The 15,165-nt window shown below is 38.0% G+C and overlaps 1 protein-coding gene across 1 annotated transcript; it reads left to right on the top strand.

Annotated features, from left to right (window-relative positions):
- Positions 1–2,322: 2,322 nt before the first annotated feature.
- LOC115572163 (neoverrucotoxin subunit beta-like) lies at positions 2,323–9,639 on the top strand. Its single transcript, XM_030401992.1, has 4 exons — positions 2,323–2,353; positions 3,837–3,928; positions 5,639–5,751; positions 6,793–9,639. The coding sequence occupies exons 3-4, from the start codon at positions 5,652–5,654 to the stop codon at positions 8,667–8,669; spliced, it is 1,977 nt and encodes a 658-aa protein (XP_030257852.1). The 5' UTR covers positions 2,323–2,353; positions 3,837–3,928; positions 5,639–5,651; the 3' UTR covers positions 8,670–9,639.
- The last annotated feature ends 5,526 nt before the right edge of the window (positions 9,640–15,165 follow it).

Here is a 15,165-nt window from a genome sequence, read left to right on the forward strand (position 1 = left end):
AAACAATACAATGGGAGTCTAAAGAGGTAAGCATTGATCGGAAATCGCACATTATAAAACCTGTCATGATGTACATGTTCTTTACAAGTGGATGTACGTTTGACCGTCCTTCTTGACAAGCTGACACAGACCAGTGTTTTTGTATTCATCGGCTGGCTAACTGTATAGTAGGGGGGATTATCTAGAAAAACGTTACGCAGTTGATAGAAGCGTGAAATTAGGTATAGAAGTCCCTTGAGTGATCCTAAGACATCCTAGAAGGGGTGCCCAAAAAAATTAAAAACAGGAAGTGAGTTTTTGAAGAAATTAAAAATGGCTGCCCATGTTATTGGCAGCTGATCCAAAAACCAACAAAACAACCTCATATAAACATGAAATGTTGTATATATAGTCTTTGAGTGACCCTCAAGCATCCTGGGAAATGAATTCAAAAAATTGTGAACAGGAAGGGAGTTTTTTAATAAATTCAATATGACCTTCCATACAATTGGCAGCTAATTCAAAACCCAACAAAACAACCTCATAAAAACATGAAATTTGGTATATATATTCTTTGGGTGACCCTAAGGATCCCTAGAAAATGAGTCACAAAAATTGCGAACCGAAAATGAGCTTTTGAAGAAATTAAAAATGGCCGCCCATAGAATTGGCAGCTGTTTGAAAGCCCAGGAAAAATCTTTAAAAAAGTAGAGGAATACTAAGTGGCTAACTATGTATCATTTGTTACAAAGATGACACCATGCACCTCAAGCAGACCATAGCAAACCATAAAAAAGGCATATACAGTGCATCTTTTCAAATCCTCCAGTACATTGGGACAGTGCTGTGCAAGGCAACCCTGCATTCTTGCATTGGCACTTTGGAGAGCAGAGAGGCTTCGTTTTGCAGCCGTATTTTAGAATCATCTACTTTGGTCCATGCACATGTTGCTGGGGAAGGCACCAACTGAATAGTCTGTAGACATTTGGAACACTGCTCAGTTAGAATGCTTTATCAGTGCAGCCTGTGTGGGAGGGATATTTTCCACTTACAGACATTTTTGTGAAAAGAAGTCCCTCCTGAGATTATTGACCTTTTTAAGGTCAGTTGTTTTATCATAAAGAACACGTGTGTACCGCTCAAGCTTCTGGCTAAGCTGCTGAAAAGGACATGCAGTCTTGCAATGAAGTCATCTGTTACCTCTGGAAATGATTTCCATGAAGCCCATACTAATTTTGTGCCTTAATGCATGGAAACCTGGAAGAGCCAAACATGTTGTCATCCTGAGGGTTTTAAAAATACTATTGATGTGTATTTATTTGAAGTTTTGCCCCATGCCAAAAGCAACCCACATATCGATGTATGGGTAGTTGTCAAGAAGCTGTTCAAAAACCCCAAGAAGAATCACAACAGTGTCTATATCCACTGTTCTTACAACAATTCTCTTCACACCTTTTAGTAGAGCATCTATTATATGGATGCATACTCTCGTGTCGGCCTCCTCATGGTCACGCTCTGGCATTGAAGTGGAATACTCAGATGAGAGAACATGTCTACCTTTGGTGGCACACACTTCCTTTCAGGAGGGGGAGGTTTGGGTTGGGAGCAACAATACCTTAATGTAGGCATCATCATTATGAGCATATCTTACTGAGTCTACATTTACTAATGCTAATGCTTACATTGGCATAACATTATAAGTTCTGTCCCAATGTAAGGTGTTATCTCTGCTCACATAAACATTTTATCGATTAACTACTCTTTCAAAGTTAAAGATGAGTTATTGTAAAAGTTTTTAAAACCATTTATATTTGTATTTTACAAATAATTTCCCACTCAGATGAGGACCCATTTCGTGTCATCTCATTCTGACATTTTTTTTTTTTTTTTTTTTAACCATTTTTTTTTTCTTTGAAGCCGTTTCAAAGGCACGTGACATAATTTTCATGGAATATATTGCACATATTTGATTGTGGTGCAAAAAACAAAATGGAAGAATCAAGCATAATTTCCAAGCCAAGTAATATTGTATCACTTTTGGGTCTTTTTCGGTGGCCATCTTGGATTTTCCATTTAAAAATGACCCTTTGGCCCTTTTCCCCAGATAATTCTCTCTACTAGTAATCCCAGTTTGTGTTTCTCACAAAGTTGCTGGTCGTAGCATCTTTATGGCAGTTATCAAGGCATGGTGCAATGCATCTTTTTATTTCACTTTCACATTTGTGAAGGTTAGGGTTTCCAGGAAATGGTCCCACTGTTAGGAAACCTCAGCTCCCCCCCTCCACAGGCATGTGTGTCCCTGTATAAAAACAGAAGCAGCAGACTAACTGAGGCAGACCTCATCCTCCTCCCTGAGTCACAGAAGATCTGAGGGGTAAGTTGCTGAACAGCTGTTAGTTCATTCTTTTATATGTTTTGGTGTTTATGTGATAATGAGGATATTAGTCTTAAGAACATTATTGTTTGATTCAATTTTATTTCTAGAATGTATATGTTTGTGTTTATTGTTTTTGTACAAGTACAGCACATACACGTAAATTGTGGCAGTGAGGCAAATGCACAAAAAAAAATGTTTCCATGATATTCAAAATATGTTAAATGCGCGTGTGTCTATTTGCACACACACACACACACACACACACACACACACACACACACACACATATACATACATACATACATGCATACATACATTACATATTACTCCATTACTCCATTACGGATGGAGGACGAGTCTCAGTCCAGTAGTGATGTGTCGGTCGCGAACGGAACGAAGCGATCGGAGCCAGCTCCTGTCTGGGAGCCGGAGCCGTTTTTTTTTCTTCTTTTCCTCTTTTTTTTCTGTTCAATCCGCACCTGAATGGTCAACTACACGATGTGTGGTGCCGTCTGTGTCCACACTGAGCAGGAGGGGCGGGGCTTAGAGAGAGAGAGAGAGAGAGAGGGAGACAGAGAGAGAGAGAGAGACAGAACTACAGAGACAACAGCTGGAAAGGTGAGAAATTGAGTGATGGCAGGAAACGCAGTAAGTGTGAGTGTGGAGTATTGAAGGTTTAAATCTCATGCAGCAGGCTCTACAAATAACCTGCACAGGCACATTAGAACTGTACATCCATCAGTGCAGTTGGAAGAAAAAAGACAAGCAAGTGAACCTGCTGCTAATGAAAGTGTCAGTTTGTCTACTGCAACTGTTGTTGCTGCTGCTACAGTTCACCACCACAACCACCTCCACCTACAACCAGAGCTCTATGACACAGTTTGTGCAAAAGGCTATGCACTTTAAAATTGATTTTTTGTAGCACTCTGTTCCATGTTGCGTATACTATGCCATAAAAATAATGATATTATGATAATAATTTGATATAATGTATGTTTTGTATATTATTAATTCATTTTACACACCATGTTTCATTATTTTTGGTAATAACTTGATTAAAGCAACCAAAACATCTGAGGAGCCAGTTGGGAGCCGAAAGAGCCGGCTCTTTTTAGTGAGCCGAGCCATAAGAACCGGCTCTCTTAAAAGAGCCGGAACTCCCATCACTACAGTCTAGAATAGACTTCATTAACTTCTGCTGCAAATTAGATAAAGGGACGATCCAGGAGCTTTATTTCTCACTTCTTTAATATTGTGATATTGGCAATTTTTGGCATGAATCTGGATGAAACATTTTTTAAAAATCAGATGTATTTGGTCATTGGTGCAATGAAAGAGAACAATTTGATGCAGATAGAGAGGATTCTTGAAGGGGTATGCTGTCTACTCTGTTACATTCTAGTTGTGGCTTTTGGACATGATTTGAAAGCCAGCCTCAATGTTTTATTATATTATTTCTTCTGATTTGTTTGTGGTTCAGGTGGCAGTGCTTGTCTTCGTCCTGAAACAGTGACGCTTTACATTTCTTCTTTCTGCACTTCAAGACCATAAGACTCTCCAACACGACCAGCTGTAAGTAAGAAAATGAATAAAAGTTACCCATCATGAACAGAGTTGAGTTCATTTTAACAGCAGAACAGAATATTTTACATCAGTTGAATGTTGTCACAATACAGGAATTTCTATATTTGGTACAGTACCTTGAAATATAGAGATATTAGATACATATAATTTTGATTTTTTTTTTAATAAAAAAACCTTTGCTGCCTTAACTGGCTCATATTTCATTCAATCGTCATCAAATTTTGTCCGTGCCATATTTAGAGGAGCCCAAATAAACGTATGTGGTTGTGTTTTCTGTATCAGTCACTGTCATCTGTAATTGGTCATAAAAAATGTGAAGACGTGGCCTGACGCACTTCCTGAGTCTGACTTGAAATCTTGAAATTCTCTTTGTTTTCATGACTGAATAAACTAAAACAAACTGTTCTTAAAGGACAACACACTACATACTGTTTTACTTTATTTATATGTGGCATACCCTGCCACCTTTCTGGGACCTTATTTTCCCCTGAGAACAGCTTGTTCATTCAGTTATGGAAAAAGTTTATATCATAACCTTAATAAATCTGAGTTTGAATTTCCTTTAAAAACTACATAGTGCAACTTTAAATTCCTTCTACATGAGGTGGGTTGAAGGCCGACTTGCTGTTGTTTTATCAAATTTTCAGAATCAATTTGTTTTGATAATTCAATATTTTTGACAGCATCATTGTGAAATGATGCAGCTGAGTTTGAGGACGTGGACAGCGTAGTTTATCTAAATATGTCATCGAAAGTGTAAAACAGGGATGATGATTTCTGTGTTTCTGTCTCTTTTTGATTTTGTTTACAGTCACAGTATTATGATAATAATTCAGAGTACATCAATTTAATGTAAACAAGCAAAGCCATTTTCTCAACAGCAATTTCTGAAGGTGACAACCAAAGCTGCCATCAAAAGTAAAGCGAAAAAAGTGAAACAAACTGGTATTAAATATATAAAAGAGGAAATGCTCATTCGTACTGCTAAACTGTACTGCACATCTGAAAAGTATTTACCTTAGGAGTTTTACCAGCATGTTTAAAAACTTTTAAATAATTGTGGTAATAAACATAATACTTATAAACGTGCTCCTCAGAGGATTTTGTTTGTTCAACCAGGTTAAAAGCACCTAATTATATTACAGAAATATTCCTGTTATCATCTACAAAAGCCAGTATTTTGGTATTACAATTTGCATTCTTAACTTAACAAAGTGTCCAAAATAAAAAGTCAATTCTGGCATTTCTAACAAAAAATAGACAAATCAAAAACACGGTTGAAAATGGGTTTAAACTTCAGGGATTTATAATTTAAATTAATGGGGGTTTGATCTCCTGCTTCATGGACATGATGCATTGGAAGATGAAGCTGCAACGTCACAACATGGCCGCCATGTTGATTTAATCATAAGGCGACGGACAGAGCAAACTACAGCATGGTTATAATTGTGTGTGTGTTTTACTCTATTGTCTGTCAGAAGTGATTAAAAATGTCAGTCCATCTTTGTGTTTTAACATTTTGTGAAGCACTTACTAAATGGAGTTTTCGGTTATCACCGCAACACACTCGTACTGAACACTGCAGTGTTCGTTGGGCTGGTTGACAGTGGACCAAACCACTTTAAGCCAAGGGGGGAACCATTATTTTGCCGGGATTGAGGGAGCGTGAACTAACATGTGTTCATCTGTTTATTTCAGGCCAGGCTGAGTTATGGGCTCTGCAGACAGCAACACAATAGAGGTGGCAGCACTCGGCCGACCTTTCAGCCTCGGGATGCTGTACAACTGCCGCAGGGATCTACTCATTCCTGGTAAGGAGGCAGCTGTTGAATACTGAATTAATCAGAGCTGGACAACAACTAAATCTTTCGTGGCTCAATCTTCCTGGAAGATAGTTCAGAACAAACTTGCATTGTAGTTTTCATTGACTTTGTGTAGCTGAGGTGGTCTGCAAATCTAGACTACACTGCATTGTGTTCTGGTCTGCAATCAGGTGCTGGCCACTGAACTCAGGCTTATTCCTGTTTGAAGCTCTACATGATGTTCTATGAAATAAGGGCTAAAATTCCCAAAAATCAACAATCATCTAATTTCAATGCAACATGCTGCCAGGAAATCTTTGGCCCTGACATTCATATGGATGACACTGGACATGGACCACCCACTCAAACAACGTTGTAGACTAAGAACACCTCATGATGGCACCAGAGCATTACTGTAGAAACTGCTCAGGCCCGAGTAATGTGATGAATAACTCAGGGCGTTGTCTGGCCTCCAAATTGACCAGCTTTCAATACAGTTGTTTATTCATGGGACATCCCTCAACAAGTCTGATCCATGAAGGCCCCACCCCGAAGCCTACAGATCAGCCATCTGGATTGGACTTGTTCAGAGATGTCTAATGAATGCTCAATCAGATTGGGTACTGGGGAGTTTGGAGCTCTATGTCATGTTCCATGGGCAAGTCCTGCTGGGTGTACACTGCTATCAGGGAGTGCTGGTGCCTTGAGGGGGGGGGGGGGGGGGGGGGGGGGGGGTATTTGGTCTGCAACTTTGTTTGGATCTGCGGTGTGTGTTAAGTATCATCCACATGAATGCCAGGACCTGAAATTTCTCCAAAAGAAAATAGCATTGTAAAGAGAAGCTCATTATAATTTACTCTCAGTGGTTTTATTGTTATGGCTGTGAAAAGAAGTAGTTGATGACATGGTTTGAGATTATGCAGAACTACAGTCTCTGTTTACAAGTCAAGTATTCAGTAGCAGGTTTCAGGATTGAGACTGAGATAAGTGCTGATGCCTTTATTCACAATTAAAGAAGCTGATGGTTTGTTCCTCTCCTCTTCTTTGCAGGTATGACTTTGTGGGGTCATGATCATTTGATACAGTATATAAGAGAAAGGCGACAGCACTACAGCGCTTTCGAGATTGTTGCATCTGAATCTATTGATGACAAAACCTCAGCACTAGATGTAAGTGCATCCCTCAAGGCAAGTTTTCTCGCTGGTAACGTTGAAGTTGAAGGATCAGCCAAATATCTACGTCATAATAAGACATCTAAAAAAGAGGCCACAGTAACACTGAAGTATGAAGCAACCACCAAGTTCCAGCAACTATCAATGGATCACCTGGGGAGAGACAATTTGAAGTATCTGGATGATTTCGTGCAAGGGAAAGCTACACACGTAGTCACAGGAATCCTTTATGGAGCAAAAGCCTTCTTTGTCTTTAACAGCGATGTGTGTAATGATGAAAATTGTCAAGAAGTTGAGGGAAAGTTGAAAGTGATGGTCAAGAAAATTCCCAGCATTAGTATAGATGGTGAGGGTTCCCTGAAAATGAAGGATGAAGAAAAAAAATCAGTTGAGAAATTCTCCTGCAATTTCCATGGAGACTTTTTACTTGATAAAACTCCCTCATCCTTTCAGGATGCAGTAGAAGTTTACCAAAGTCTGACAAAATTGCTGGGAGCCAACGGAGAAAACGCCGTACCAGTGAAGGTTTGGCTGTTGCCACTGATTCACTTGCATACATCTGCACCAACAGTTGTGCGTGAAGTAAGTCCTGCATTCATAGAAGAAATGCAGGCTGTCCTGGAAGACCTGAAGGAGGTGGAAATGAGGTGTAATGATGCACTGAAAACTGCTGCACAGCAGTTCTCAGAAATTGGCAGAAAGATTAAAACCTTTAAAGACCTATGCTCTGGGTTCAAGCTGGAATTCCAACGAAACTTGGCAAAGAAACTTCCAGCAATCCGAGGAGGAGAAGAAGACGAGGGCGCTGTGCTCAAAGAGATCTTGAAGGAGAAATATTCTTCCCCTTTCAACAGCAAATACCTGAACGAGTGGATGGACTTTAAAGAGCGAGAAATTTACACCTTGAAGTCTTTCACAAGCATGATGAAAAACACAAAGATCATCCCTTCTCAATCAGATCTGTACAAGGAAATTCTCAGTGCAGATCATGCTGTGTGTTTTTCTTTCACCTCTCTGGGAGGTCATGAACCGTACCTCGCAGATTTATCAAAGCACTTAGGACAAACACCCAAACCAGACGATCCTAAAGAGTCCCCTGTAAATGATATAAAGAAGGAACAGTGGTACACCTTGAAAGATGTCACAGATGCAATGAGACACAAAGCAAAGCTCTTTGGTGATTTTGCAGAGGCCAACGAGGAGAACAAAAACATTAAGTTCTTGGCAGTTGGTTCAACAGATGAGACACAGGAAGGTTCAAGCATCGTACTCTATAAAGACGGCTTTCCTGTCAATGAGAACTTTGAGCTTCCTTCAAAGCCTGAAACATTAACAGTAGGAGACATAAACCACAACAGTGTGAAGCTGAAGATTTCTCCAACAGAGTCTGGAGCAGAGAACATCACCTCCTACTCTGTTGAGTACTGTGTCAGTGGACAGGATGGATGGATAGAAAAGACGGCAGCAGGAGCTGAAGAAGTCACAGTGAGCGATCTGAGTCCAAACACAGAGTACAAGTTCAGATGCAGAGCATTGACCTCAGTAGGTGTTGGACCAGCTTATGAAGTCAGTGGTTCCATTAAAACGTCACCATGCAGCACTCCTGGAAAACCTCAAGATGAACCAAACTCAAGTGAGAGACAAGTACCTGTTGCGCCTAAAGAAGAAGTGTTGAAGAAGACTGCCGATGGGTGCGGCGTTCAAGACAATGCTTCCGATAAGGAAGAGTTCAGACAGGAAGAGTCGGGAGACTGAAGAGACGATCATTTCAGGACTTCCATGAGACTCAGAATATGTTGTCATGGAGATCCAGCCAATGAAGTCAAGGTTTGCCTCCCTCCTCTAGGATTTAGAACTTAATATATGAAATGCATCTAGACTAGACTAGCTCTGGAACAATTTATTGCATATTAACACAGTGCAACACAGTACCTCCAAAATCCATCTGATTCTTGGATGTATTAGTGGTTTATTAGCCACCAAGATCTAACAGTTATAGCAGATAGCTTTTTACGTTCTTGGAAGACTATTTTGTCTGATTTGGTGGCGGTAATCTGGTATTAAGCCAGGTGAAAAAGTCATTCAGAAAAGTAATTTAAACCAATATTATTTACTCAGCAATTATGTGTGGTTAGCGTATTTGCTTACAATATGTACTTTATAATCATTTAATTGTGTGATTGCTACAGTAAAGCTGCTTGGAGTTAAAAAAGTATGATTTTACAGTGGATTCCCTGGATGATGCTGAGTTTATTGATATAGACCACAGTTGTTACATTTTTTGGTAAACACCTTTTATGCCTCATTTTGCACATAAATCATCCATCTTCACCCGATTTGGCACATGCCATATTTAGATGAGCCAAAACAAAACTTGCATGTTCACGTTTTGTCTGTAATTGGCTGTCAAATTTTGAGGATGTGGCCTGATGCACTTTCTGAATCTGGCTGAAACAAAATTTGGGAATCTTGCACGTGCAGCAACTTCGTCCACACTGCACTGTGTGTGTAAAATGTTATATAATTCTACAACCAGGGGGCGCTACAGTACTCATATAATATATTTTTTAAATTCTGTTGCTTTAAACGAGCTCAACGTAATTTTGGGCACAAATGTTAATGAGAAGCGAAAGATCTTTATTTTCTTCTGCCTAAAAAAAATAATAAACAAACTCTTTGATCACATGACTGAACAAACTGAATAGACAAACTGACTTTAAAGGATAGAGAGAAAACACAATTTCATACTGTTGTACTTTGTTTATATGTGGCAGACCCTACTACCTTTCTAGCTTCAAACAACGTCTTGAGACATTATTTTCCTCTGAGAACAGCTTGTTTAATGACGAATATACACATTTCTGTATGTTTGTATTATTACCTTAGTTATGTTATACATTGAAAAACCTGAGATTGCATCATTTCTCCAAAACTACATTGTACCCCTTTTAGAAGATGAAACTTGGGACACGAGTTCCCCATGAATATAAGTGCATAATATTAAAACATGTTTTCAATGGCACCACCTTGTGGCCATTAATAAATAAACATCATCTCTGTAAAACATGATTTGATTAACACCAACTTTGGGTGGTACCATCAAACATCTGCAAACCTACTGTTAAATGTGATGTAATTCAGCTCTCAGTGGAACTAGATCACAAATCCAATTCGACTGACAACACTAGTGAAGCTCTCTTAATGCAGAATTTTCCAAAACCTTGATTTTTGTATGCCTTGCTCACCACAAGCGAAGCCAGCCAATGTAACAATCATACACATTTTCTTCACAAAATGCAAGGATTCAAAGGATGAAGGTTTTTATTTTTTACTCCATGTCTGTTCAGAGATAGAAACTTTATTTGTGGAAAACCATTTTTTGGTTTTTGGGTAGCAATCGGACCGACACCTGGTAGTGTACCCACCATATGGGGACCCACTGACATTGTGGGGACATAATAGATTTTATAGTTTATTTGTTTTTTTGAGATGTGGTTTGAGATGTGGATTTAGGTAGTCGACCACAACACTGGTTTGTTTGTTTGAAACTTTCAATAAAAGATTATTCAGTTTTTTTTCTTTGTTCTCATGCAATCATTTACTCTGAGTGCATGTTTAATTATATCAGCACTGTGTTATAACTTTCTGACTGTTAAAATGTATAATCAGACAAATATAATCATTTCAGATACTTATATAAAAATGTCTCACTGATGTTCGCGTATTGCATTACATTTATTTAAGTACTTGTTCAACATTGTGATTAACTTCTAATGATAAGGTTATTATACATTTACATTGTAAAAGACATAAAGAGAATGTATAACTCTTGTTTGACCAGTGGCATCAAAACAAAATGCATGTATGAGTCTTCATCATCACTGGTTTTAACGTGTTTATAAGTCATTTTCAGTTCAAAGTTTGTGTTCTAAGTTTTTCTTAACTAAATAAATGTGATGAAACTGAATTCCATTTTCTTAACTGACTGTCATTTCATATCCTTAGTTTGATAAATTACAACACTTTCACAAAAGTGTTCCCTCTCACATTGATAAAACATTTGTTGGCTGTGTTTTACCAAATTATTCTGGATCCAGGTATCTGATGTCAGTTTCTTAATTTGAACATTTGATAACGTGATATCATACAGGAAATGTTTCATTTATGCTTGTTTATTGTATGTTTCACCTCCATCGAATTATCGCCAAATGTTAAAAAAATGTGTTAATTTACAATTATATGTGTGTGTATGTTCCTTCTATCCCTCAACAATTAGTGAAGGGACAGACAATTTAATAAGGACGTGATAAAAGTGAAGTCGTGGGGTTTTGAGAAGAAAATGAGCAAAACAAGTGGCTCTTCAGCATTGTTCAAATATCTAAAAAATAAAATACAATATTGAACTGTTTATTGGTAAACGATCTAGGAATCAGGGGATTAACTTCATTCCCAAACTTGTTTATCTGGGATTTCTTCTGGAGTTGTGGTATTTGAAATTGTACATTAGTTCAAAATATCACCTTCATACCATGTTCATTGAAAAGAGGTTCCTCAACTTAAATCCAAATTAAAACGCTTGATCGAGCATTAATAATTGTTGTTGTATTGGTTCTTAACCAACATAAAAATATAAAATATTGGCATATATTTTCTCATAATTACAAGACACAAAGTAGATAAACATGAGATAAGTTACAGAATGATAAAACAAAATGAAACCGTAACAGCTGTGTCCTGTGTAAAAAGTAAAGTTGGTGGGTTTTTTGCACATTGAGAAGGAAAACAGCAGAATAAGTGGCTTTTCATCAGTTCAAATATATTTTTAAAAAGGCATACCAGTTATTATGATATCAACTGTTTTTAGTCAAACATTGTTTGATTCAGGGGAAGAAGTTCAATGTTGAACTTGTTTATCTCGGTTTTCATAAAACCGTCAGAAGTTTTGGTATTTCAATATTTTACATTTAATTACATTAAATATTAGTATAAGAAAATCACCTTCATATCTTTTAGTTACAACTTACGCTTGATATCAATTAACTTCAGCGTGAGAACATAAAAACAATAAAACACCATCACAATAAAATTATGCAGCATGACATGGCAGCAACATGAACAAAATGTTGTCTAGTTAACATCTTTGATTATTTACACAGAATATTCAACTGAGGGGACTTTGAACATACAGTTTTCTGAAGATAATTTTCACTTGAATATGTGTTTTAAAGGTAACCATAGATTAAAAATGAATAAACTCATGTTCTTGTTGAAAAAAAGGTCTCTTGAAATAACTTGTTGCTGTTTCTCACATTCAGATTATCCATTCATTTGACACATTAAGTATCAATACATGAATGTAGTATTAATCTATGATTGCAATTCCATAACATGGAAAAGGGAAAAGGAAAGCTCTTTGCCACTCGTCGATACGAGCACCCAAAAGAACCAGATGTTTAAAACTAAATCTGTTAATAATGTAACAACACTGTGGTTAAGGTTCAGTGAGGTTTTGGTTGAAATGAATGCAAGCTCATAGTTTTGGGTTACAGTAAATACCTTGTTCAGGTGAGGATACCTTCGTGTTATGGCTAGAATAATAACCACAGGGTGGATGTTTGGGATTGATTGAAGCCACAGTAAAAAAAAAACAAAAAAAAACTATCCAGCAGTCTACTCTGTTAACGTCCAACATTTTGTTGATCCATCTACTCCAACCTGCTCGGATTGTGGACTCAGCGGCTGCATGAAGCATCATCTGACTTCCTTCTTTGTTCCTGGTGAGTAAGATCCATAATGCCCTCTACTGGAGAGGCTTTGTCACATGAATGTAAACAGGAAACATCTCATGAAACAACTGATGCTGCTGTTTGACTGACTTGAACAGTCCTCAAGTTTCCCTCCAAAGACCTGGACTGGTCAATTGTTTCTTGTGGTCTGGTTTATAAAGCAGCTCGTTTGATGCTGTTTCCGTTTGTTGCTCCCACAAAATTTGAATGCACCACAAACAAAATGTATGTTCCTACATAAAATCCCTGATGAGCAGAGCTTCAGGGTTCCAGCCCTCCAGATGTGTCGCGACCTTTCAATGTTTGAGATCCTCGGCTCGTCAGTCGGAAGCCGCAGCACAATCATGAATTATAGTCATTTCTTTGAACCCAGACTCCAATGTTCCTTTAAAACCTTTAGTTATAATAATAATAATATCTCTACAAACTGGATCATTTGGCTTTTACGACAAATGTAAGAGAAAAGGTCACTTCTTATTTGTTTATTATCTGACCAAAAGCCTTTAATCAAGATATTTATTTTATTGTAAAACATGTCAGTTTGTTGTGCGGTGCTGTAAAAGCCTGTCCAGTGTGTGTTACCTCCCAGCAGCTGTTTGAACACACTGACTCAACTGATTTCATCATTTACACCAAATGTATCAAAGAAGAGAACATTTTGATGGTAAACATGTCAAATTTCACAAATACAGTAAAAAGTCATTAATATTGGCCTAGTTTTTCAACATATTTGAAATTATATTTGGACAAAGATGTTTATTCGGCTAATGTTATGCATGAAGATGTTTCTTTGTATCCATTTGTTGCAGTGATGTTGGCGTATAGTTACATACAGAGAGGAGTGAGATCTGATCACAAGATGTCACACATCCGTTAATGTCAGAATTGACGGGCTTCAAGATGTCCACTTATGATCGTATCACTCTGGACAGATGGTAAACTAAATGTGAACAGCCTCTCTTTGTCTCTCAGCATGCTACAGTTCGCCTATTATTTATTTATCTATCTACTCCCTAATGTTGGGCAGCATTTGTTATTTCAGAGGTCCCCCCAAAACTCAAAGCGTGATTGTGAGGGTTTTTCGTGACGTGACAAAAACTAAAATCTGAGGTAACAACATTTTAAAAGGTGACTTCTTGAAAGTTTGGACAATTCTTGAAATAGGGAATATTTTGGAAAGAATGAGGACCAAGAGGGATTGTTTTTTTTTTAAGTTACGACATTTCAGAATCATACCGAGTACGTTTTCTCAAAGAAGGAATTTGCTGTGGTCTGTAGGTACAAAACAACAAACAATACAGACAAAACAATTGAAAGCTATAATAAGAATATGAATAAAAATAGAGATAAAAAAATATAGAATAGACAATATCACACAAATTGAGAGAATTTGATTTATTTCATGAAGACAAGACACTATTATGAAGTGAAAAGAAAAAGAAAAGTCATTAAAAGTCATTTTGGAAGCTGTGGACAATTATGTAGTACAGAAAATTCTGAAAAGCAGAAAGAGCAAAATTCAACTTTTTGAGAGCTGGTATTTTTGGAGGTGAGGACATATTTTATGTCAATAAAGGTTGTTACAAATACAAAAAGTAAGGTTTTGTGTAATTTTATGTGTGTGTGTGTGTGTTTGCTGTACCTGTGATGGACACACACTGGGTGGCAGTGCTGCTGCTGTAGAGCCTGAGTTCAGGACCGTCTGAGCTCTGACGCAGTACTCTGCAAAGCATCGTCTACTCAGCTGGCAACATGTAGATAAAGGGCTGAAGGAGTCAGACCGAAGGAGGGAGGGGATACACAGGTGTGACAATATGTTTTCCTACTGTGTTGTGCAAGAAGGAGGGATGATTGGAATTACAGTACATGTGTGGAGGGAAGACGGGAGGAAAAGAAAGGGGAAGAAGCTTGAAAGAAAAGACAATAAAGACAGAAAACACAACAGTGGGACAAGAAGTAAGGAGGGCAGCAGGAGGATGATGAGAACTAATAAGAAACCTGCATGAACAGAACAAAAGAAGGGAATAAAGATGTGAAGTAAACTCTGACCTGCTGCTCGTTGCCTTTCTTCCAGACCGTCACGCTGATGACAGCAGGATGAGGAAGCTTGTTGAACGACACCTGAAGGACGTCACCCACTGCCGTCACCAACATCTCTGGCAAACGAGTCGAAACTTGGAATGTGCCACTCTGCTAAAAACTGCCAGTTCACAGTAATCTAACTAGACAAGACGTGTCATCTCAACTGCAATAACTCTGTACTTCAATGTTAACTGACTTCTTTTTTAGGCTTTTTAATAGCTGGTGTAATTTGTGGCGTCTTAAGATATGAATGAGCACAGTGGTAATGAGTTACTTGCTACAGTTGCATTACTAGTAATGATTAAGTGGCAAAAACAGAAGGCACATGTGTTGCAAAGCAGGTTTATAGGAGAAGAATAGAACGTGGTGAAACATTGATTGTG

Source organism: Sparus aurata, chromosome 21 (assembly GCF_900880675.1).
Source record: "Sparus aurata chromosome 21, fSpaAur1.1, whole genome shotgun sequence".
Classification (NCBI taxonomy): Eukaryota; Metazoa; Chordata; class Actinopteri; order Spariformes; family Sparidae; genus Sparus; species Sparus aurata.

Coding starts and splice junctions, on each gene's coding strand:
- LOC115572163 (XM_030401992.1), top strand. CDS start 5,652: ATGGGCTCTGCAGACAGCAACACAATAGAGGTGGCAGCACTCGGCCGA. Junction 5,752..6,792: donor CAGGGATCTACTCATTCCTG/GTAAGGAGGCAG, acceptor TCTTCTTTGCAG/GTATGACTTTGTGGGGTCAT.